This window comes from Anguilla rostrata, chromosome 2 (genome assembly GCF_018555375.3).
Source record: "Anguilla rostrata isolate EN2019 chromosome 2, ASM1855537v3, whole genome shotgun sequence".
In the NCBI taxonomy this organism is placed as follows: domain Eukaryota; kingdom Metazoa; phylum Chordata; class Actinopteri; order Anguilliformes; family Anguillidae; genus Anguilla; species Anguilla rostrata.
Genome location: NC_057934.1, coordinates 35,739,110 through 35,766,081, shown reverse-complemented (window position 1 = coordinate 35,766,081; position 26,972 = coordinate 35,739,110). Strand labels below are relative to the sequence as shown.

The window sequence follows — 26,972 nt, the reverse complement described above, 5'->3', positions numbered from 1 at the left end:
AGCAGATTATCTACGGTAGCTACATCTTCTTCACTTGCCAGCTAATAATAAACTTTGCATTACTGCTCGTCAGCTATTATTTACATGACAGGACAGAGACTTTTAGAGAGAACTGAGGGGGCTGATGCTGTGCTCGGCTTCATTTTCTTTCCCCTTACACTTTGGGTTATTCATTCTCTCTCTCTCTCTCATGATATATTATAAATGTAGTCCCTTGTAGCTTTTCATTCCCTAGAAAAAAAGCATGGAATTGAAAAGTGGAACGCAATACAGATCCACTTTCCATGGCTTTGATAATTAATGTGAACAAAATATTATCATTGCTGTCTTGATACATTTACAGTGCCATCATGTAGCCCAATACGTTGTTGAAATATTTCATGTATTGCAGTCCATGTGTTGTCGCTGTTGGAAGTGTAATACTGTCACCCTTAATGATAACCTAGGGGAAACAAATGAATAAATAAAAAAAGATTTGTATGTAGACAATCCATGTTTGAGTTTATGCCCCCTTCGAAAATTTTGGGTGCACCACATCCTTGCCTCTCAGTACACCGTTTTGATGTAATAAATAAATTAAAAAAAAAAAAAAAAATCTCTAGATGGATACCCGCCTTCTCCCCCCTATTCCCAGTTGACCCACGGCTGAAGGCTACAACGATTTAAATACATCACCTTCAAAGACAGAGGTTAATTTATTTGTCCCTCAGCTGAATGTGTCTGCTCACATTAATTTCCATTCCTTTTAAAAAGCATGGTCGCTTGAGTGTTCGCTCACTCAAACTCACAGCAGGGTTCAGGAGAGCAATTTATTTCACTTGTTATGGGCCGCGTTCATTCATTCCGAAGCGGAGGGCTGTTTCAGAGCGCACCTTTGATTATATTCTGAAGGGAGTAGACAACAAACCTATGCGCCATAGATTGAGTTATGCTTTGATTTGGTTCACTGCATCGCGGGCTGTAACTCCTTTATTGTCTACAGTATTGCACAAGGTCCAAATAAATGTTTTGATTGAAAAATCTATTTCTTTGAGAGCTCAACGGCTCCTGGCTGCACCAGAAGTTTGGCTGATCAACACCTACTTCCCGAACATTTCCTCCTGTTACTTTACAGTGGTAACCTTTCCGTTTTGACAGGTTCACTCTGTTCTAAACAACGGATCCTCGTTTGTCACTGTCTCCCATCTGACAAATAGGCAATGAAATTAGAGGCTGCAGTGTCAACTCAAGGCTGCCAGAGAAACTGCTCCTGCCTGGGCACACCAACACGATACTGCTGATGCCAGGCTGCCAGGTGACAGTATCTTGACGTTGCTTGTTTTCAGCTTTTCAGAGTTGGTAGAGACAAGCCTGCGGACTAGCTGGGGAGCAGCTCCAGGAGGGCTGCGGAAACAAGGCTCGGAAAGCACGACTCTGCAAGGACCACGCACACCGACCGCATCAGAGCTGCTGCTGATCTGTGGTGGTGCTGGATGAGCTGGCTGTGGAGTGTGGCCCTCTCCCCCCAGTTAATTCCTGTTTCCTTTCATCTTGTACTTTGCTCAAAGTCAGAAAGTCACATCAAGGGCAAGTGGCCCTCTTTACTTCAAAAGAGTATGTTGGGGGGGGGGGGCAGCATAATCATGTTCACATGTACACACACACAAATATAGACACAAACACACGTAGACACACACACACACACACACGTCTCTGCTTGCTCAGTTTACATCCAACCTTATCAATGCAAAATAGGTGACAGCTAAGAAGACATTTTAAGGAATAACTACACTACCATGAATTCCATTACAGGCTTATCATACTGAACTGAGTCTGTTCACCGACATATTTATCATATTGCACCCAAACGTATTGCAGGTGTGATGAACTTGATACACACAGACCTACTTTAATTAACAGCCCTTATCCAACATCCCTCGAGTCACTTTTATTTCACTTACTTTTTCCATCAATAAGAGTGCAGTGTGTGTGGGGTCAACAGGAGCTACTAAGATGGATATAAATGGACCTCAACAACTGAGTAATCAAACGACCAGACATTAAGTAGGTTCACAGTTCAGTGCAATGCAACAAACTAATTAAGCAGACCTGCCAGGCAGTTAGAAGGAGAAGTATAAAGGCACTGTTCATGGCGAGAAGTATGGCGCGCCTGTTGGGAGGCTGACTGGAGCCATACGAGTCTCCCCAGTGGGCAGAGGCGGTGTTGGGGGCCAACCCTTGCCATGCTATCTTCTGACCTGTCATCCCTTCTCCATCAGAATGAACCAAAAAACATACATGAAGGAAGATGAATGGTCTTCTCTCTAAGCTCTGTGCGAGATAAAAAAGCAAGCACTGTTCACTAAAAACTGTGGATTTCAATCACTCCTTGGTGCTGTGAGCAAGTTAATGTCATCAGAATCCCCACTGGGCTTCACATATGCCCAGCATGAGGAGGTGGGAGGAGCAGGAGGGGGGCTGCCCAGAAAAGTCTGCCAGCCCCACAGCCACATCAGCAGACAGGCCAATCAAGCCTGCACTGTCACTTCCCTTTGGCGAGTACTGCTGCCAGTCACAAATCTGCTCCCTACAGGGGGCCTGGAAAAACGTTTGACTCGCGCGCACTCCGATGCAGGAATTTTAAAGGCGCGATCGCGATTGGCCGCGGGCGGAGGGCTGAGCGGGAAACGGTCTGGTGCCTGCGTGCGCCAGTGACCTTTCACCTCCCCGTAAACCCCGCCATGGTAAACAGGTCTATCCGTCACCCTGAGTGCGCTGCCGAGGTTGACCTGCTGGCCTCGGGCTCAAAGCCCAAAACGTCCTCGAGCCGGACACAAGCAAACAAAACAAAGACATGGATGAAGGTCCTCGCTCATCATCACCTGACTGCCTGTGGTTAACCAAAAACAGAAGGGGGGGGGGGGGGGTAATGCAACGCGTACAAACAAAATAAACCGTCAAATCAGGAAGACGTTTGGCAGGGTGGGGTGGGCGGTTGAGTCATCGCTTCCTTGGCCGCACTCCTTCTGCGAGCCCTAAGTGGATGAAGGGATTGAGGATTAGCTCTTCCCAGACCAGAGCTTTCTCGCAAAGCCCCAGACATTTATCCCATCTTTCCCTTCCCATTTAAAAGTAGAGCGAGCCAAGCGCACTCGCTCCAGCATGGCGGTCGGTGGAACGGACAAACGAGTCATAAAGTGAGTGCAGGTCTCAGATTTTACGACCGAGGAGACGGGTGTGAGGATAGCTTGTGTGTCCTCGCGTTTTTCTTTTTTCCACGTGCTAGACAAGCATGAGCACCAGTCTATCCCAGCTATAATATTCATTAACACTGAAGAATAACATTGAAGCTGTATATGTGTAAGGAGATCTAAACTAAGTAGAGAAAAAGGCATTGAGAATGGGAAAGTCACAACTGGACCTACTGAGGGATCTTTACATAGGGTGAAACTTCCAATGAGTACAATATTGTCCCAGTTATCTTTTGACTCTTCTCTCCCTTCCTCTGACTCCTGGTCAAATCTGATTTCAAACAAGCTATATTGGCATGCTGCAGAACATCTGTTTGGCTGCACAACAGTGACAGCGTTATACCCCTCCTCGCTGCCCCCCAACTCCCCCCCCCCCCCCTCACTCTACCCTTCATTGTACACAGTGGAAAGCATTCTCAGTCCAGCAGGCTCTGTTATCTCCATGTGCCACAGGCATAGGCTCTGGCCTGGAGTCTCTGTGCTTGTTCAGCTGAACCATAATGAACCAGCTGAACCGCACAGAAGCTATGGAGGATTCCACTTCTTCCCATTTGTCCCTGCACTACCTTTGCCAGACCACTTCCCAATTCCCAACCCCCCAACCATCCACAGTAAATAACCCCACAAAGATCACTGCTTCAAAGCAATTAACCCCTTCCTTTCTTCTTCTGATCTTCCTGCAAAATAACACAATACTTGCCCCCTCCCAACTGCATCACAGCCTCTAATTATCCACTCCGTTGCCCAAGGGCACCCTGAAAGACATGCCTTTGTCACTCTGTCACTCCGGTTAGGACACAGCACATGAGTGGCGACCAAGGTGACTACGTCGCTGTCAGGATACAGTAACAAAACAACACACTCCAAGCTGAAACAGATATAGCATTTGTCTGTTTTTCCGAAAAGCAGGCCTGTCAGGTCCAGACAAACTAAAAGCGATGGAGGATGTCCACTTCGATCCCGCCGCCCCTGCACTGCTACCGATTTGCCTATTCTGATGGTGATAGAGAACGGCACCACTCAGGTTCTGTCAGCTTTGACCCAAATGCCTGGAGTGGCCCAGTCAGTGCATATAAGTAAGGATCCATCTGCTCTGTTCTGGGGGGCGGGGGGTGGGGGCATATCTCACTGCTTTCCGAAACCATCTCCACAGCAGCACACGCGCCTGTCTTTAGCTGCAGGCCCTCCACGCACAGCTCTCCGCCATGCTGTGAGGAGGCATTAAAGCAAAAAATAAATAAATAACATGAAGAAGTTAATGCTGCTCATTTGCACAATTCAATGGCGCGTGCACCGAAGCCATTTTAATGCCCTGGTAGTGCTAAGCACCCACAATGGAGTTTCAAGCACAGATTGATCATGGCTCTGTGTGGCTTACGCCATCATCTCCAGAAAGGGGAAGGTTCATTTAAAAATGACAAGGTGTGTGCTCACAGTTCTCATGTGAAATATTTCCTTTTGTGCTGGGTTTCCAGGCTGATACTGAAAATAAAACAGCTGGAGCCCCTATTTGTGGCTTCTTCCCCCAAACTGTTGCCAAATTTCTGGCTTCTACCCTTTACTCTACTACAGGAGACAAAACAAAGCACTAGCAAGGGGGCAGTTCCTAGTGGATAAACTAAAATATTGCGCCTCATCTCCATGCAAGTAGATAGGTGTCAGTGATAAAAACTAACGGGCGAAACAACTAGTTTGAATTAAGAGCAGGTAACGTAGTGTTGTGAATGAACAAAAACAAGACAAACTACATTTTTGTTTCCAGGATGAAAAATACCAATGAAAAACAACAATGGAATTAATAAGCCTATCAATCAGATGTATGAAATCCAGAAGATTAACGTCATGTGATATATCATGCGATTAATCAAAAAGGACTTATCATCACAAGATCCTTATTTGACAGACTCAAATATACTGTATTTTATATTGCGTGAACTACCGCCATTTACATTTTGAAAATGCTATGGATCGCTCAGTCAAATATTGACAAACGCTCATTTGTAAGACTGAGGAAACTAGCATTCAATTATTGGAGACCATCATTGGATCAATACACTGCAGCGAAATACAAAAGTTAATTCAGTAATTTTGCAAAAAAAGAAAAAAATGTAGCACCTGACACACTGCAATGTAGCCTTCTTCGGTGGGCAGGGTAGAACAACATTTTGTTCCTAAAAAGGAATTCATTTCTTAAACTAGCGTGTCTTTTGGAAACACAGAGGTCACGTTCCTAATTAGGCAATTACTTTAGCACGCTACTTTCCAGGTTGTATAGGAACTGAAAACGAAAATGTACCGTAGCCTGTTTCCTGCGTTTAAAAATAGTGCGCATTAAATGCATCAAAATGTCGAAGTGCGAAAAGGTTCTTTCTCTGTAAATACTTGGCTTAACCCAAACCCGCTGTAAATGGTTTTGTGGCGCTGTTCAAGCATCCGACAGACATGACAAAAACTACAGATAAAAAGGAAGAGTGCACACAGACTAGAGATGGCAAACATTTTGAATACATGGGCATTTACCGCTGCCTGACGATTTAAACTTTATTAGTAATGTTTTCTCTGTTTCCCCAAATCGTATGCAAAGAACATAGGCTACTGCTAGACGATATCATACGCTGGAATTAGTCGCCGGGTTTAAAGGATGTGGGGTAATTCGGAAAAAGGATTGAAATAATCCACCGCTTGAAGCCGTTTTAAATTGAAGATTAAACGCAAAACGCGGAATAAAAACAAAAGGTCTGGAAGGTGGTGGAGGCGGGATGGAGTCATTCGGTGATGTACTGTATACAAACTCAAGGTAAGGAAAATGTCTGCGATGTAAACGTCAGTTTGTTTAGAGCCACGGCACGAGTGGTATTATTCCCGTTAATCTATATGTCGGATACAACGTGCCTACTTGCTGGAGTGTTACCGAAACACTCACTAACGCATTAGCTATTATCCACAGAGGGGAAAAGGATGTACACAATATATTTGCCAAGCGCTACCCATTCTGATATAAATTCGAGCGAATTTAATTTGATTTTCTTAGCACCGGAGAATATAAATATGCAAATTAACATTAGACGGATCTGTGTCAACATACCATCATCCGAATTACTTGGATAAATGTAGTCTTGCTCTGGATGACAGTTTGCTGTAAACTTACATTTTAAACGACTGCTGTTTAGTTGTTCTCCCCAACCAGGCACAATAGGACATGTAAACAGTGTGCTACAGATGTAGCCTTCTATTCTCAGAGATGTAAAGTTAATCGTTTGCTTTCACAAAGGTAAACCCAAAAAGGAACACTTCCCCCGAATCCAAGAAAACGCTCGGACTCTGGCAGCCACATCATCACTCTCCCTCGTGCAATAAACAGTGAAGTCTAGCTTACCAAACAGCATGGTGGGTTTGAATAGTTGAGCCAGACTTCTCTCTCTAGCTGTCGCTTGCAATGAAAGGTTTTGACCAAACAGTAGTATGTCCTCTTCCAAAGAAAAAAATAAGGGGAAATAAACAGGTGTGTGCTCCACAGGATAAATAAATACAACCAAAAGAACAGATTGCCCCTTCTTCTCTTCTGACCCTGTCTCTTCAATTTGTCGCTCTCTGTTTTTCCTGTCAGTGACGAATCCCTGCAGATCCCAACTGCTACAACTCCGAAGAATGATACACATGCACCTCAATTAAAAGCTTAATGCTCTGCTGATCTGTATGCCCTGAAGGAAGCTGAGTGAGGGAGGGGTAGAGGGAGAGCTAGAAAGAGAGAGGGGAGGGGGCTGTGATAGCCAGCCCTCTCTCTTCCCTCTCTCTTTATCTCCCACTTTCCGTCTCTGGGAGCCGCTGGAATGGGGAAATGAGGAAGATGGGCAAATTAGCTTGTTTTATTTCCAAAACAACGCTTTTGTTTTACTACTGCTGTGTCAAATCATAGGTGTGAGGTGTAGATGTATCAGGGGAAAACAATGCTTAAATGTCATAGTATGTGAATGGATGTGAACTCTAATATGTTTAAATGTTTGCTCTGACAGTTTACTGCCTGGGCACTGCCTGGGACTTTAGCAGACTGGCTTTGAGATCTCCTGTCATACATGCAACACTTGAATTTATTTTAAGGAGATAAGGGGATCTATTTCATATTTCCCCTTCTATTACACACATAACAGAATAGAATACAAATCTCTTTATCACAAGCTATTCATTTTCACTCCTTGTTTCTTACTGCCGTTACATTTTCCGGTTTGTCTTTCTGTGACTTAGCCCACCTTTATCACTATGAACCATTGCTCCTATGAAGGCACGCTGGATGGATCTGAAGAGGATCTTAGTTTAATACACACCTCATGCATGGATACAGGGAAGCAACTTGGGTGCCAAAGTATATGCTGCTCTAGAATTAGTGTATTCAGTAACAACACCTCACTGTTCCTGCATCTGTGTTTGTCCTTTTGCGAGTGGCATGGGGAGAGCAGTTATCATCCATACTGCAGGCAGCCGTCATTATGCTGAGCTTTGGTGTTGAGGGTGTGTACACTGACTATGAAATAGCCCTGCTTAAGTCACAGCGTGGTCCCCCACTGACCACCATTTCTGTAAAGTACAGACTACTCTAAAGCACAGCGAGGCCAGGAGAAACCTTAGGAGCAATAAAAGCAAAGAGAGTGTCGGCTATTAAATGAGTGTACAGAAATGAATACAGGTACGCGTGTGTGTGCCATTGTATGTGTGCAGGGGTGATGTAGGTGATCCTAAAAGAAAATATATTTAATTTTATTCTGCGATTCGTTTCCCTCGAGTAAAAAAGGTCAAAAGCTGTGGGTTCGTATCCGAGGTAGGACGGCGCTTTTGAGAAAGTACCTTACTCCTCTCAAATGGCTTTTAGTGTTCCATGAAAAAAATAATGTTATGAGTCACCTTGGAAAGGAACATTTGGTAAGCAAAGAAATAATAATAATAAAGTGATCCATGTGCTGTCTTTCGCATCCTCACCTGGCTAAGCCCTCCACAGCCCTGGACTTCCCCTGCCAGCATTGCTTTATGTGCTAAATAAAGGAGAAGGAGGCAGGCTGAGGAGGCTTGGCGCACTGGTAAGCTGTCTTGGAGTAGCGCCAAAGCGCATCTCAGAGGGTGTATAAGGGGTTTAATTACACGATTAAATTGCCCTCTCTCCGCCGCCTTGTGACAGGAGAGGAAATGTTGGAGTGAGAAGGAGCATTTTTCAGTCAGTTTAACTGCACACCCAAAAGCAGCTGCAGAGAAGCTCCAGAGGAGGGAGTGGGCGACTGCGCGCGGGCTTGGGTCCTGAGTGTTGTGAGGGAGGACAGCACACACTCCGTTCACTACATCTTCCTGAATCTATACAACGATAATTTAATATGAGGCTTACATTATTCATGTACTTTTTTAGTGCAGCAGATGCCCTAACCCAGTGTGAGCGTGTTCATTTTCTGTGTGAATTCAGCATTACGCAGTTTCTCCGAAACAGGGCCGGGCTGGGGAAAGTGATCGCGGCGTTATCTGGAACACTGGTCTGGAAATGCAGGCTCTCGGTCCTCAGGTGGAGCAACTCCACAAAGGAAATAAAAGGCAGTTTGTGACAGCAGGTGTCCATCAGTGCATGGTCCCAGCCGCAGAACCCTTTATCAGGCTAGTGAAGACTCTCTCCCCCTATCATTCGGTTAAGGCACCATGCGGTGGTGCATGGATGGAGCCCCGCGGTCTCGGATTGAATCCGAATCGTGCCAGTGCCGACCTTGGCCGCTAGCTCCATAGGGCAAAGCACAACGGGCAACTGTGCTACCCAAGGTATGGGAGGGTTCAGTCAGTTAGGGGACTGCACTCATCACTCTCTAACAAACCAGCAGCTTGATCTGGTGCTGGTGGACTGCATGTGAAAGCCACATATAAAAGGTCTTCCTCCAGCTCCACTCTATGCAAGCTTGGCTGTAGTCTGTGGTGAGAAAAGAAGCACACTGGTGATGCCACGTTTCAGAGCAGAACCATAGATGTCTGCACTCTCTTGAATCTGCAGTGGAGTTCATGCATGGACACGGCTTCCGTTACACATAGTAGGCAATTCCAAATAAGAGTGAGAAATGGACGTACTCAACCCCATTTAAAGAAATAATAAAAAAATAAAAAAATAAAAAATTTACATTCCGTTTAGTTTGCCGTTAAAATTCTTTAGATACAAATGGAATAAGTGGAGGGTTGTTTTTTCCCCACAGCTTCAATGTTATCAGAAGGCTTTATAGACAAGGAATAAATGCATGAATATAGCTAGCAAGTGAAAATCCTGGTGTAGCTGAGGTAATCAATTGCTGACTAACATAGCATATAATCATAACATAATATATGGATTTATGGTGAGCTACAAAGTAAATACTATATAGCTAGCTAGCTAATATTAACTAATATATAGTTGTAGCTTTACAGAGTTACAGTGAGCTATGATAGCTAGCTAGATTGAAGAACATGATGATAAATATAATTAACTAGCAAGTAATCCGTAGGACTGCTTATGACATTGTGATATTCAAATGTGACAGTTACATACCAAGTAACTTTTTATCAATACTTCCCTGGCTAGATACGCATGTGTAGTTCCTTGGACAGGCATTTCTGTTTGCTGCACATTACCTTGTCAGGCTGTTAGCTAATGTTGGTATTGGCGATCATTAGTGATGCAATTGGAGAAAGTTCAAATATTTTATGTTGGTGAATATTTGCGAACATTCACCTTGCTGAACGCATATCTGGTTTGAGGCAGAAATGTTCTTGGTAATTGTCTAAAGAGGCTACTTCAATGTACAAACTGGAGATGTTCAGAGTTTACTGGAGGCTGTGTTAGAAGAGAAGGTTAGCTAGTCACACTTGAGCTAAATAGCCAGAGCACTGGCTGCCTGTGCTGCTGATAAGGGGGCTTATAACTGGCATCTGGGAGAAAGGCAGGGAAGGTGGATCAATTAAAATGCAGGTTTAGTTCAGTGGCACGCTAGCAGTGTCAGCCTGCTGGGCAGGGGTGGCGGCTTCTGCCTGATATGACGCCAGGAAGACGGGGTGGAGAAGGCCTGAGTGACAGACGGGGGGCGCCAGATATGGGGACACGAGGACCATGTCTGGAATACTAACTTCCTTTGTCACCTGAGGGATGAGGGATCTGTGAAACACCAGCGTACAAGCTTGGGTTTAGTTTCAGCTCCTGTACTGTGGTGCAGCTGCAATCTCAAGACTCTCGGGAATTTTCTGCTTTGAGTCATATCTCTGAATACGTGGAACAGAGTTGCGGGAAAGGAGCCAATAAGACAGTTTACTCAGAAGATGCTTCCAGTAACAGACTTCGAACTGCCAAATAAGTGACCAGGAATTGGAGGAACATTAGTATTATTCTTTTTGGTCATCATCCTCCCTCCCATGTTTTTAGATGGCAGCTACTTGTCTGTCAATGAAAATGAACAATGCTGGTGCCTGAATGAAAGCATTAGGAGTGAGAATTATTCTGCAAATGTTTTGCAGAACTGTGGAGCGGGAGCCTCTGTTGAGTTCATCTCACTTTCATTGCCAGCAGACACTTCTAATCAATACATGTCAAGCCTGACTGTCTTTTATTGTTCCTCATTACTTTCTATCCTGACTCCCTCTGTAATGAAAATTCCATTGCTTCTGTAATTTTTAATTTCTGAAAAAAAATTCTTTTTACATGTTCCATCTTTAAGGCGGATTGGTGAGCGCTGCCTTCCCCCTCATGTTTCCTAGCGAAATATTATTTGGTAGTATGCCATTATATTTGGTCACCCTTACATTATAGTATGCCAGAGCAGAACATCTGTAATGAAAAAGTTAAATGAGGAGTCCCTGCAAGGTAGTGTGATGGTTTCTGTGAGGGGTGAAGCACACAGTAAAATACTTCCTGCTCCTTCAGCTGGATTAATGCTGGGTACAGGGCCTGTGTCAAATGGGCATCCTTTCCATCAAACCGCTTTCATTTCTGGTCCATGGTCGTGTCATTGCAGCCAAAGCAGCAGTGCATTGCTTTTGTGAGATTTACAGCCAGTGAATACTGAAATATGCCATTTAAAGAGCTACTTCAGTATTGCTGCAAAACAAACAGCCCAAACAAACAGCCTTGGACTGAAATAGCTGGCTGGGCTGGGCTGTCAAACAGGACTGATCAGCAGAGGGGAGCGTGAAAAATTGCGACTCAGCCTGGGTAATGGGCGACGCTGGCGCACACCTGAGGTAGAGGGCTGTAACTAATCCTGGCTCCACAATGGCAGCTCTCGGATATGGTGGCATCTGGTTTTTAATTACTATAAACACTCGCAATATCCACCACATGTTTCCCGTGCATGCAGGCCAAATTTACCTCCAGTAGCAATAAATAACCAGCCTGAGGACAAACTGAAGAGAACAGAAAGAAGTGCGTGGAGTGCTGGCATGCAGCGCTTGCTGACGGACAGGTCCTGCTGTGGTACTGTAGGTGTGGGCCTGTGCCAGCCAGCACCCGCGGACATGACTGCCTCTTTCTCACCGACCGCATTTACAGTAAGTGCAGATTTAAGTCAGCTCAGGGCCATTCAAAATGGAAGCTTGCATTTGAGTGCATTTACCAGAGGTATAGCACCCTGAATTCATCTCAGCACCGCCAGAGGTCAGTTACTCCTCAATCCTTCCTCACAGCATGGGAGATTTTTTCTTAGACATGATAAAAATAATAATGTAATAATTTAAGATGACTAAATACAAAGTGATCGTGCTACCCACCCTATTCAGCATCCTTTTGTAAACAGTTCCATGTGGTCTTTATTGTTCACTGTTGTCAAACTAAAATTGTACTAGTTTCAAGTTAATTTTGCATTAATGGAAAAAGCATTTGACTAGACCCTGATGGTAATGTGTGAATTTGAAATGTGGTTTAACATTAGGTAATTCACTGCTTCAATACTTCTGTCCTACCTACCCCACCTGCCATTACACTGTGTCATGTGTCTGTACCACAGTTTCCAGTCTGGAGGCCCTGGGGCAGATCTGTAGCAGTTTTAGTCAGTACCTTACCTTTGAAACCTGGACTTGCATGTATTTCCAAAACCTTTTCCCATTTTGTAATATTCCACATACCAGCACAATAAAACAAATAACAAGCACTTTTATTTGATGCGTTTTTATTTTGAGGATGTGTTTGGGAATTAAATCATTTCAAACCATTCCATAATGCCACAATAAACAGGCCTACCTCCACTGTTCTCACTTTGGCCACGTTCCATATCCTATCAAAAAGTGAGCCAACAGAGACTGGTACTGGCCCAGGCTCAGGTACGCCTACAACAAAAAACCCAGGAAGTGCTGAACTATAATCAATGCTTCTCCAAATGCTCCATTAATAATGACCCACCCAACTGGGCTACCACCATACAATGCATTTCATGTACATTTAACAGAGAATATAACAATACTTGTATATCGAACATCTGTAAGCATATGCTTTTGTTGTGCATATCTGTAAACAGATCAGCTGCACTGTGTTTATCAGCCATTATAACGATGCTACTTAAAATGTGACAGTTAAGGTGCCTCGGAGATGCCTCAAACCTCATTAGCATTCCAATTTCAAAAAGAAAGAACGCTGTAAATGCCCATGGGCTTTGGGCTTTTGAGCGAGGGTCACTGGGATGGGTTAAACATAGTAATACATTTGGGGATGGGGCCCCACAGGAGCTGATTCCATCACAGCGAGGAGGCCCAGGGGAGGGGGGCTGTCATCTCCACATGAAACACGCACCGCCGCCAGGCATTGGGGGCACAGAGATACAGCGCATGTCACACCACGATGACACCTGTTCACCGCTCCTACTTTAAAGGAGGGAGAGGCTCAGTTTCATTTAAATCTCTGTCACACGCTGTCATGCCTTCTCAGCCGGAAAGAGAGGAACTTCAAAAAATAAATGAAACATCAGCTCCCTTCCGTGATCACAAGCAGGAACTGGGTGATCATTTCCCAGATCTGCAGCACTGAACTGCGGAATGAGGTTAACCTCCACTTCATATTCAGTAATAACTGATCGGGCTCTCTGGGATTGTGAGGATAATACTTGTTATGTGACTTTAGAGCTTGTGCATGAAAATTTTGGTTTCCTGGGAACATAAAATTAGGGTTGAATTATAATACTGGGGCTGTGTCCTGGCCAATTATATCTTAGAATTAACAGCTGCACCAGACGCTAAGATTATGGCCAATATAGGGGGCGGCAGTGTAGTACAATGGATAAGATGCTGGCTTTGTAACCTAAAGGTCACAAGTTTGATTCCTGGGATGGACCATTGTATAGTTCAGCAAGGTACAGTACCTAACTTGCATTGCTTCAGTATATATCATGCTGTATAAATGGATGCATTGTAAATGCCATGTATGCAATTGAAATGTTATGCAAGTTGCTCTGGATAAGAGTGTCTGCTAAATTTATTGCCCAAAAAATAGCCTAATCACAGTTATCTGAACCTCACTTATTTAATGGATTTAATTGATCATTTTTACCTGCCAAACTCACAAGCAGTTATACAGAGACTCATACGCTTTCTACACTCATGCTATCTGCTTAACAATAAAGTAAGCAAGCTGAAATATTGTTATATATTCACTTCATAATTTCACATCTGTGCCATCCACTTTTTCCATGAATGTGCATTTGTAATTTGTAGTTTGCATTTGTGGTACAAAGTAAAACAGGAGGCAAATATAATAAGTTACCTAATGGCTCCTTGCTCATTAGTTTACAGAACTTGTCTACTCTCTACCGATGTTTTAGCAGCTTAGCTAAGTTAGTTGCTAGCTTTGTGATGTAAGTTTGTTAGCTAGCAAGCTATCTAGCTACATCATCAATGACCTTGGTATGAATGCCAATGGTGACCATGAGCTTTTTAACTTAGCTAGCCAGCTAAATTCAAGTCAAATAGAAATCAGCGATATTTTCTGTTTTTAGCGCTATGATAATGGTGAACTCAAGGGGATGGAACTGGCTTTTCATTGTTATTTTATGTATAAAAAAACATGCCCTACGGCTTTTTCATTTTTTCAACAGGAAGTTTCTATTGGAGAGGAAAGTTTGATGGATTTAGCAGCAGTATAAGGACATGGGTGGGAATTGACAAAGGGCCAGTTGGAAAACATATATAACGAGCCAATGTGACTTTGACCTTTGACTTTGTGAGTGGAAAATCAACAGGACTCTTGGGAACGGTGAGGACAACAGAAGTTCAGCGAGAGATTGGAAATCACTTTGTGGTGTAACCACTGAACCACAGACAGATGAAAGGGCAACGCTGGAAGTATTACAACATTCTGACAATTTTACTGTCGTAAAAAAATGCATTCTGTGTGGCCAGAGACACAATCCTGAAGTCGTATATAAGAGACGTAGCTGGCTGAAAGAACAGTGGACACTCTAGACCAACACACGCAGTGCATGTTAAACTTAATGTAGTCTGTAAGGTGGTCTCAGGAGTGCTTTGGCACAGACTGGAGAAGGCAGAGTATGTCAAACTCTCCTGTGTGTACTACTCGTTCAACACTATTGACAACAGAAACACACCCATGACTGCCCTTCCTGGACCGGCCCTCCTCTCATATTCCGTTTCAGTACAGAACGAGTGTGGGACCTGGGTGTGCCCTAGAAATGAAGAAGATTGGCATGATAGATATCTGTACACTATATGACCAAATGTATCTGGACACCCCTTATTCTGGGGTCGTTTTTTTATGGTTTGGGCTAGGCCCCTTAGTTCCAGTGAAGGCAAATCTTAATACAAGGACATTCTAGACAATTCTGTGCTTCCAACTTTGTGGCAGCAGTTTGGGGAAGACCCTTTCCTGTTTCAGCATAACAGTGTCCCTGAGCACACAGCGAGGTCCATACAGAAATGGTATTGTCAAGATCGGTGTGGAAAAACTTGACTGGCGTGCACAGAGCCATGACCTCAACCCCATCCAACATCTTTGGGATCAGTTGGAAAGCCAACTGTGAGCCAGGCCTAATCGCCCAATCAGAACCTGACCTCACTAATGCTCTTCTGCCTGAATGGAAATAAATCCCCACAGCAATGCTCCAACATCTAGTATAGTATAGAGTCCAGTAATAGGAATAGCTTGAGTAGCCAAGAAAAAACAACCTATGATGTCACATTCTAGCTTATTCCAAGATGACTGCACCCTAGTGATTGTAGCTGCAAAAAAAACTTTATTTCTCTAGAAAATATGGATGAATTTCAGATTTGAATGCAGGGCCTTATCATATCTAAGGTTAAAAGCAAACAAACCAGAGTCACATTATAGAGTGCATCACGTCCACTTTCACCCGTTTTTATCAGAATCCTGATTCTTTCCCTTGCACGGTTCTCCTTTCTGTTGGCAACAGGACAGAGAGCAAACAGTGCTCAGGTTCTGTTTGCTCCAAGATTGAAATATGGGTTTTTAGCTCCCCTTTAGTTAAGTACACAGGGTACTATACCAATCACCATATAAAGCAGTCTCAGATCATTCTATCTTCATTATATTAACCAGTGATAAGATGCAAATGTCAAGTGGTTGAGATTCATAAGTGCCTGAAAAGGGATATGCGTTTAGAGAGAAGTGCACAGCAGTTTCTGCCCATGTGGACAAGACAATCAATCTGACCCTTAAACCATTGCTATATTTCTTGAACCACATGGGCTACTAAACCTAGCTACACAATAGGTTATCCTCTACCTTTAAATCATCAACAGTAGTTTTTGTAATAAAAATGTAGGTTGTACCTCTCATGGTAAAAAACTGAAAGAAATTTTGAGATTGAAGCACTTGCCATGCACCCGTTTTCTGTTTGTCAAAGGTACTCCCTTAAAACCTACTCATCTTTGGAAAGGAAATTAGCAATTTCACAGCTCAGGTAATGAAATGTCACAAAAATACTGACAAGGTAACATCACTGAAAAACAAAAATTGAATATGCTGTTCTCTTCCAGTTCAGCAATTGTGCATTGAAAATAAGTAATGAACAAGCTTACTCTACAGGGTTGGAGTCCTGATCGATGTGGTCACTTCTGGCACTACGATCCTTACTTCACTCTAGTGTTTCTTTTGCGCCTCTACATCATGAAACCTATGCACTTGTTGTATGTCGCTCTGGATAACAGCGTCTGCTAAATGCCTATAATGTAATGTAATGTAATGTAATCTGTTCTTGCACCAGCATTTTCTTCCACAATTTATTTATATAATCACAGGACCTAATCCCTGATCTAATTACTGAGGGATGAATTCTGCAAAAACTTGTGAACTTTCAATGCATGTACAGGTGAGAAACGCACAATAAACAGTTACAGTAATTAGTGATACATTTGACATATAATATAGTGTCAGAGGGTAAACAGGGCCACAACAGATACACCTTGATTTATTAATTGACTAAATGGAAAAGCATCCTCTGATGCTGTAAATTATTTTATTATACAACTTTGAATGGTGAATTAATTATTCTAGTGAATAATCCAATAATTAGAGGTGGATAAGTTTACTGAGGATTTTTCTAAATGGGCATGCACACTATATCAACCTTAGTTGTCCTTTGTGGCAAAAAAGGGTTCAAAATCTACAATGTCATCTTCCACACCAGATTAGAAGCTGATATTGTTAATGTCATTGAAAAGTAACCTATGCAAGGTCTCCTCAGTTGTTCAGCCTGTGGGTACAGTCCCAGGGACCGTCACTCAATTAACGTCTGCCGCTATTAGTTTAGTTTAGGGAAATTAAAGGGAAACAGAAACGAGGCATGTTGGACAGACACATGGCCCCATGTAGAGGCCCCAAGGTATTACACAGCATGAATTACGTTACAAAACCACAATAATGTTCTAAAATTAGCTTACAGTCTTAGTTAAAACACCTGAAGTACTTTACATTACCAGTAATTTGTAGGGTAAATTTAAATATGCCACTAAAAATATTTATATATCTGCTATCCAAAAAAACACATTCAAAAATATCACCCTGCACTAGAGTAGATCTATAAGAAGCAAAGCTATTCTGCTGAATTAAACCAGACAGCCCCTACCTCAGAAGTCTTTGGCAAGAAGGCAAGCATGACATTATGAAAGAATTGAACGTTTCTCTCTGCTGATACAGCAAGACAGAGAGAAAGGGAGTGGAAGAAACACAATAAAGCACGTATCGAGAATGAGCCAGCTGAAACCGTCGAATTTTATCCATGCCTGAAAACGTCACTAACTCTGATACACTGAGCAAAGTCTGAAATTTCACTAGAAATAGGTTGCGAACATTATAAAAACAGAGGTTGGCATACCATAAAAATAACGCACCATCCTGTTACTACAGTATCTTCAGCAAGTCATCATTCCGCTCCACGCTGTCACATCGATGCCCACGCAAGCCCACGAGTGTGTGATTCGGCACATAATTCAGCACACTGGGCGTGTCCCACGCTTGAGCTGTTAAACAGTGAGAGCTTATCCCACCTGACTCCCTCAGCTGACAACACGGAGACGGCTGTGGTGAGAGCACACACAGGGGTCTTGTCACTCGCCAGACCCACAGTGCTTTGCATAACTACCACTCATTTGTATGCCATCTGTGGGAAAAAAACACAGAGGAAGATCCAGCCGGGGCTGTGCTTCTGTGATTGTGTTGCTTAAAACTTGGCTTCCCACACTCCCCAGATTCATCATCTCTGACCCCCTCTGAACACATAGATTTGTGTGTGGATTCTGGTTGGATTCTCTTTGTGTTTCCTCTGATTCCCTGTCGGGTAAAATGATCCCAACATCAGCATCTAACACTGAAGAACACTGACATATTTACGCCTCCAGCAATTATTTCCATCCCATCCCCCTTCCCCCGCCCCCACCCCCTCCCCCACCATCGGGTTTTGTAGGAAGACACGACTGCTTAACATGTAGTATGGTACAGTTGGTATGGTTGCCGTTAAATGACAGGAACTGTATAGGACTTGCTGTGCATAACTGTACACGTTGAGCGTCGTGTGACACGCTGTGCAGACTCCAGGTTTTGAGCGTTTGCGACTTTGATCTGCGTCTTCTTGCAGCCTGGCCCCACCCCCGCGGTCCCTCTTTCCAGTTGGGCTCCCCACTCAGCACTGCGGCGTCTGCCACATCTAAGCGCTAATCATCGCACAGCCGCACCATTACATAACCTCACTTCCTCTGCTTTAGCAGTCTGACAGCCTGTTATTACTGCTTATTACCTACATTTCCACAGGAAAGAGAAAAGCCGTGCATGGGGTTTAAACACTGACAAGGGTGAAGCTGCTTCAGCCAGAGCAGAGCCAATGTGCTCACCTGTTTATCTTGGCGTGATCGGGACTGGTGTCACTGACTGGTGCTCTCTACCGGTGAACCACAGCTCTGGTCATGGGCCTGCCTTCTTGGACTATCGCTGAGAATCATTTTTCTGCACGATTGCAGCATTGTTTGGCCTGTACCCAGCCCATTGTTCATCAGCTTTGCTGTGGGGCATTTTGGATGCGAGAACTCCCAAAGGAAGTACACATACGTCCATGCCGCCCCTTGTGCAAATGAATGGGGGATGGGGCGTGGGGGGTTGAGGTCACGCTGTATCTAGGCAGAAAGGCCAGCCCTTGTAATACCATGACCAGAGGTGAAAGTACTTCAGCTTGGATAATATGTGCTCCAGTAAGCAAGGGCTTGCTTAAAGCAAACACAGACTCCATCCACAGTGCGCGGAGGAGGAAATGAAAAAGAACCGGCAGCCAAAAGTCTCCTGCGACCTGCATGGATCAAACAATCTTCATAGATGTGTCTCATCGTACGTCTCCCCTTAAAAGAAGATCTGTGTTCAACAGTAATCTCCATTACTGCCTCAACTACATGTAACCATCAACTAAATAATCCCAGAAAGCTATAGTTTCAAGATATTAGTGTATATGACACTGGTGGTCTTCATGCTATCCCAACACTGCAGTATCAAAATGCCTTTTTTTTTTCGAAAAAATCTTTTGAATGCTTCCCTAGTACACAGTTAAATATATATAATTTTAAATTTAAGCAGTCAAAATGTAGTTTAACATTGGAATGGTATACTCCAAGCATACTGCAGATATATAGAGTGTATGCCAACTGTAATGGAGCACCCTGGCTTTGTACATTTACAAGCTTTTTGTGGAGATTTTACAATTCATGTATAAATATATAGACAAGCAGAGAGCAAAATAGACAAACAAACTGCAACATCCAATTAGATTGGAGTGAGCAGACAGCGAGAGAGACCGCAGTGCCCCCTATTCTGTGGTGTCAGACCTGGGGTGCAGACACCCTTCTGCTGCCCCCAGCGCACCCCTCCACCCCGACAGAGGACAGCGGTTGCTCTCAGCCTTCCTGCTGTTCTGCACTCCAAACTGCCGTAAGAGCAGAGCTGACGGCGGGCCTTCCCCGCTCTGTGCACTCTCAGGCTCTCGAGTGGAAAGCCGCTCTGCTAACAATGGGTCGAGTGTCCTCCAAAACAAAACAAAAATAAATAAACAAGAGGAAAAGTGTTCCTGCTCCTGTTAAACTAAAGGGGATGAGGCTAAAGGACAAACGCTCAAGCTGAGAAAATGGCCTACTGTTTGGCAAGGAGGATGCAAATGGTGTTGTTGCGCGTGTGCCTGTGTGCACGCATGCGTGTCATAGCGCTAGACTGAGAAAACTGAAGGAGTCAGGCTGCTGATTTAAAAGGATTTGTACTGTGAAATGACAGAGTTCTTGCTCACCCACTTTTCCTTTCCTTTCCTGATTTTCCGCAGAGTACAGAAGTGGTTTCATTTGAGGGAGTCTGATTAAGGACGGCTTTTCTCTGGAATAAGAGTGTTTGTACACTGTCAAACTCAGATTAATCTTCATATAATAAGTGACTTGTGAGTGCTACTGATAGTTTAGCTACAACTGTGCAGAGGCAGGGTGAAAAATGGTAACTTAATTTCTCACTAGAAGGGTTGTATTCGCCTGATTATCTCCACTATTGAGGATACTCACAATGTAGAGAACTGTCCTAGTATCAAGTCAAGCAGAAAAGCTACTTTTCTTGATTTTCTGTATCTTAACTGTTTTTCATGCGTTTCACAAAGTTAAAAGAGATGACTTGGTGAATTTCAACCAGAGAAACATCTGAAAGGAATGGAATTCATGGATGGATTTAGATTAAAATGAACTTCTGTTGATTAAAATGAAAGAACACAAGTTGTCTGGAGAGCCCAAGAAAATATATCATATTATTTAGTGAAAATAAAAAAAGACTTTTTTATTTAGCTATAGGCATATGCTAAATTCCATTTTGGAAAGCGCATAAAATTGATTAATGGATGGAGAGAAAAAAGGAATTTCACAGGAACATTCTTTCTGCCAGTGTTTCTTGAAGAAATGGATCTTCTTGGGTTCTCAGGCATGAGAAGAAGTTTGATAAATTCCAGCATTTCCTTGTGAGATTCCTCAGCAGGTAGCGGGAACATGGGTTTATGACCACTGGTGCTGAAGTGCAAATGGAGTTCCTGACCACTAGAAATGCTGGAGCCAATATCTACCCTGAGAAGGTCACATGACAGTAATGCAAAGAAATGATCATGTGCAGTGCATTAGCATCATGTGCAGGCTGCTGCCATTCAATATAAAAGCAGATGGTGGCAAAGACTCTGAGACAATCACAGAAATGAAGCAAAGCAACATAGATATGGGACTTATCTGTGGGTGTCTGCACTGGTCTGGGCCATTTCAAATTCTGCTCCCTCTTTCACAGAATCCTCTCCACTGCTTCCTCTTTCACAGAATCCTCTCCACTGCTCCCTTGTTCACAGAATCCTCTCCACTGCTCCCTCTTTCACAGAATCCTCTCCACGGCTCCCTCTTTCACAGAATCCTCTCCACTGCTTCCTCTTTCACAGAATCCTCTCCACTGCTCCCTCTTTCACAGAATCCTCTCCACTGCTCCCTTGTTCACAGAATCCTCTCCACTGCTCTCTCTTTCACAGAATCCTCTCCACTGCTCCCTCTTTCACAGAATCCTCTCCACTGCTTCCTCTTTCACAGAATCCTCTCCACTGCTTCCTCTTTCACAGAATCCTCTCCACTGCACCACCTTTTACGAATTTCTCTGCATTGCCCCTCTTCAGTGCTTTAAATCAAACCTCTTCCTTTGACCAGGGCATTCATTACATGGTGGCCACACAGCCAGTGCATGGATACCCTGCATTGTGGCCTTAACCCTGTTTTAGAAACAGCTATCCACACGGCCGTTTGTGCCTTGCCTTACAATCTACATAGTGGTGGTGCCTCCAGAGCAGAGAAAATGTTACCCGTTTCCAAGTTTTTTCACCGGACTTCAAAGTGGTGCTGTGCAGCAGAATTTTCCCAGGGTGTTTGCTCCACCTGGACGCCAGCCTCCTGCTCTTGATAAAGGGATTGTCTTCGGTGGCATTATGTCAGGCTCTCAAGCATTCAGGGGAGCGTCCAGGAAATAAATATTTGAGATAAGCTTTCCAGATTCTGATGTGAAATGTCAGTATTCAAATGTTTTTAATGAGCTACTTACACAGTAAAAATTAGCAATTTTTTATGCAGAATGATTATCGCTTGTTCAGGGATCTATTGATAAGCATTTGCTAGCTATCTAGATGATATTTGTATAGACAGAAATGTACAGAGTATAAATATCTAGAAATATACGACTATCCACATACAATCTGAGAACCATAATGATTTCATAGCATTAAATAGTATATAGTACAGCACAGATAGCATAAATATGTTTAGAAATATACAGCCATCAATGTACAATATTATGAATAACTGCCACCTGCCAGTATAATATAGTTTTATGCTCCATTGCTTTTTGAAGTGCTTTTACAATGTGTTTTTTGGGCACATATTGTTAAATTTGATTTTGGTCTTTTTGTCTTTTGGCCTTTTGGTTTGACCCTGGAGACCTATGAAATTTTGGCTTTACCAAGCCCAACGCAGCCTTGCCATAAATAAAAGAACAATCTGAACCTGTTTGACCATTCTCTGTATTACCCCATTCTCACTAAACATTTGCGAGTCCCCATTCCAAACCCATCAGATTGTTAATCAGATCAGTTCACATTACGCAATTACCAGAGCATTTCTTTTCGTTTTACACACAATAAACATATAAAGGAGATATGAATATATGAATAATATGAATGCCATACTCATTCAACCTTAATGAGAATAAATAGTGATAAAAATGGTAAAGTCACACTAACCCATTTATTTACACACAACAGAACAGCAAAGCTTATTTAAAGCGTAATGATTCATAACAAATCTGCCTTCAGCACTCAGTGTCCCCCCCCCGGGCCTTTCAGGTTATCCCTGCAGGGCTCTGCCTCTCTCCCCGATAACCGCTTCAGTCCTGCCTCTCTTTGCTGACCCGACACTCCTGGCCCCGTTCGGAGCTCCGGATTCTCGCTGTCAGTTGGCATCACTGTGCCAGGCCTGCTCACCCATTCCACACTAATGTGGCCCGTGAGGAAGACTCTGAGCCCAGCTGTGCCCCTGGTGCCAGCTGTCAGCACTGCCACATCAACCCCCCGGTCGACAAACAGGGCAAAGGTAGGAAAACGAGGACAAGAAAGAGGAGAGCGATGTTCGGTTGTTTGTGTGTTTGTGCATGCGTGTGGTTGTGTCTTTGGTGGGGTGCTTTAGCACAGTCAGCAGTAAATTCCAATTCAACACAAGGCAATAGAGAGGAAAAATAAACCAATGAAAATTACATCTATGATAACATCTTGTCTGTGCTTCTCACTATCACCTCTCTTTCACTGTCTGTCATACACACGCATGCACATAACCACACACACACACACACACACACACGCACGCACACAAGCAGAAACACGACACAGAATCAAATATACACACACACCCACAACCACACACGCGCACACACACACACACACACACACACACACAGACACAGGCACAGAATCAAATATACACACAGACACACACACACACACACAATACAAATACACACAGAAACTGCCTCTCACTAGCCTAGCCTCAGTGCTCCACCTAACCCAATCAGGCCCATAGTGCAGAATGCACGCTCTACACAGAATATCTTTGTACTGATCAAATTCCAAATTCAACAGTTGGGCAAACACTTATTCTCCACTATCAAATGTGACATTGGGGAAATTATATCCCACAAACAACAATTTCAAAGTGAGGGAAATACTATTTTCTAATTATAAACATACGTAAGTACAAACAGAAACAGTTGCTGTGCTCTGTGTGGGCCCACATGGCCCAGTCTGCCTGCCATAATGTTCTGAATGCATCTGCATTTCCAGTGGGAACAAAAAATATCCCTACACCTGTGCCGGCCAGTGGCTTGTGGACCCCCTGGCGATAATATGATGGCCGCCTGCCTACTGGTGACAGGGGATTAGATGCCATCATTTTCACACATGGAACACAGACCGCTGGACATTGCATTTCATTACATGGTGGAAAAACATTAGAATACACTGGAAACAAGCTTCCAATTCAGAATCTCGAAATAGATACCACCACAACAAGGAAAGGACAGAAACTGGAAGCTAGTATGCAGTCAGTTTTATGCAAGAATGAGCTATTTTAGCTCACAATTTAACCTTCAGCAAAGAAATAAAAATGAAATAAAATAGTACAATTACATTCACATTTTTTGCACTGCCCTGATCATTTCTGCTGAACCCTACAAAACGTCCATGTAAAAATCTTTGTGATGCATTGCATCATTCACTTATAAAGCAGTACAAGAAGCATAACAAAATGCAGTATTTCAATAGAACTATGCAATAGTGACATTTCCCTGAATACACTGAAGCGAAACATGACTTGTGTGACCTTGTGTGACAGTGTGCTATGATCTCCTTGCCCCTGATTTTTCGGGAACCCCTGACCCCTGACTGAATCCTGAACATTTTTCTCTTTCAGAATTTTTTATTTATTTTTTATAATTCACAGTGAAGTGGAGGAGAGTGCCAGGCTTGCCGGGGGAGATGCGGAGCGCTCGCCGATCCTGGAAATCGGTGCTGCCTTGTAATCCGCTCTGCGGGCAGGCCCTCACCCCTCCCGAGCTCCGCGGTGCTGGGGCTCAGCGGGCGCAGGTTCGGTTATAATTATACCGCATAATGTGCAGACCCAAATCTAATTCACTGGACCATTTGGGGACGCTCAAATCCCGTTATCAGCACAAACAGATGCTGTTGCACAGAACAATACAAGCATGAGAAGTTGTATTGTAGCCCTGAGGAAGTCATGAGCTGGTTTATAATACAGCGAGTGTGTCTGTGCTGCTATTGCATTCACATGAATATGGGGACATTGGCTGTACATACCCACAGTTTTAGATGCAGGCATTATGGATTGTGATTTATGCAAACACATTACACACAGGCCACATCAATCTTCCTCTGTCTTCTGCAGATGTGTACTGCATGTGTGTATAATGAATTCTATTAATCAGTTTGTACACTGTATATGCCCCATGCTGCAGACTTCAGTTCATAAGGAAACAGAGGGGAAGATGGTACTTTCTCCTCTTTGAAATGTCTCCCAGCTGGATTACATCCCATTAAAATCACTTTCATTTTAAGGCGCACTTCATTAAGAGGAATAAAAGGGGCCAGCCTCCCCAGGGGGATGTGCTGTGTGAGATAGGATTACTGAGCGCCAGTTCACCCCTTGTGCTTAAATTAAACGAACGCTTGTTTTAATAAACTCGGCTCGCCCTGGTCCTCAGACTCTGCCGTCGTCAGTCTGCGGCAGGCCTGCAGAGACGTGCGATGGCGGTCGCGCGGGGGCACGCTTGCATTCTGCGCCAGCGCGATTGCGTTTGTCCCGCGCCGCACGCGTCCGTCTGCAGCGCCGGCGCGGCGGGACCTCTGCGGCTGGGCGCGCGCTCCGGTGACCCGCGCACGCCTGCGGGCGCAAACGGACGGAGCGCTCGTGCGGCTGCCCGCTCCGTGCCTCTGCTGCGCCAGCGCAACCGCGCGCATTTGTCCGTCTTCATCTGCGCTCGAAAAACGCGCGTCTGCATGTGCGGTGCGTGTCTGCGACCGCGCCCCGCGCTGCAGCGCTGACGCTCGGGCGGGTGGGGCAGCTCCAGACGACCTGTCTGTCCTTAAGGAGGCATGCTCTTCCCTGTGCTGTACACCTAGCCTTGTTATAACCACGTGAGAACTTGTGCCGTGGTCAAAAATCCCCATCAAACCCCTCCATTTACAGTGTCGTGAAACGTGTTTGCCCCCTTCCTGATTTCCTCAATTACTGCATATTTGTCACATTGAAAAGTTTCAGATCTTTTAATATTAGACAAAATGTAATATTAGATAAAGGAAAACTGAGAAAACACAAAACACATTTTAAAAATTATTTCATTTTTTTCATGAAAAAAAGTTATCAAACACCTATATCACCCATGTGAAAAGTATTATTATATTATATTATTATTATTTTATAAGTATTAAAGTATAAAAATTGCCCCCTTAGTCACTCAATCAACCAATTAACTCAATTTAATTGATAATTCAGCTGATTGCCAGGATTGATTTCAGAACAGCCCTGTTGAATCTAAATCTCACTCATATTGAACTTTACCATCAGACTGAAGTAGACACCACAAAATTTCAACAAGCACACTATTCCATTATCATCAAATGGAGAACACTTGTAAAGGTGGTGAATCTTCCCAGGAGTAGCCTGCCAAAATTTATCACAGCGGCAAATCATCCAGGAAGTCACACAAGATCCCAGAAGAACATTCAAAGAGCCGCAGGCCTCTCCACCCTCGGCTAAGGTCAGTGTTTATGACTCCACAATAATAATGAGACTGGGAAACAATGGGATTCATGGGAGAGGAGCAAGGTGGAAACCACTGCTAACCAAAAGAAACATCAATGTTCATCTCACATTAGCAAAAAAAAAAAATTTAAATAAAATCTAGTAATCCCCAAGGCTTTAGGGATAATGATCAATGGACAGACAAGTCAAAAGTGGAATTTTGTACAACACATGGTCCCATTATGTCCGGCATAAAGCAAATACAGTATTTCATAGTAAGAACATCATATCAACAGTCAAACATGGCGGTGATAGTGTGATATCGCCATTACTGAAGGAGCCATGAATTCTGCACTGCACCAGATAATTCTTAAGGATAATGTCCAGTCATCCGTCTGTGAGCTCAAGCTGTATTGGAATTGGGTTATGCAGCAAGACAATGATCCAAAACACAAAAGGAAGTCCACATCGGAATGACTGAAAAGAAACAAAATTAAAAGTTTTGGAGTGGCTTAGTCAAAGTCCTGACTTGAACCCAATGTGCTCAACTGCCACACAGAGATGCTGTGACAGTTCATGCTTGAAAACTACCAATTTGTAAGAATTGAAGCAGTTCTGTAAAGAAGAGCTACAGAAGACCTCCACAGTGATATGACAGACTGATATCGAATTATAGGAAGCATTTGGTTGCAGTTATTGCTGCTAAAGGTGGTACAACCAGTTATTAAGTTTAAGGGGGCAATTACTTAAATTACTCAGAAAATAAATAAAATAATAATTGTCTTTTGTGTTTACTCAGGTTCCCTTTGTCTAATATTACATTTTGTCTAAAGATATGAAACCATTCAGTTTAACAAATATGCAACAGAGGAAATCACGAAGGGGGAAAATACTTTTCCATGGCACGGTTAGACA

The 26,972-nt window shown here is 43.6% G+C and overlaps 1 protein-coding gene across 3 annotated transcripts in view; it reads right to left on the bottom strand.

The window, feature by feature from the left end:
• znf385c (zinc finger protein 385C) overlaps positions 1 to 26,972 on the bottom strand; it is a 228,391-nt gene that overhangs the window by 70,439 nt on the left and 130,980 nt on the right. Inside the window, exon 1 of one of the 3 annotated variants that reach the window (XM_064321829.1) lies at positions 6,607 to 7,152. The exons of the other annotated variants lie outside the window; for them this stretch is intronic. Within the exon in view, the coding sequence (XP_064177899.1) occupies positions 6,607 to 6,889 (283 nt within the window). The 5' untranslated portion in view covers positions 6,890 to 7,152. Of the gene's footprint in view, positions 1 to 6,606; positions 7,153 to 26,972 lie in introns of those variants that run through there. 3 annotated transcript variants of the gene reach the window in all.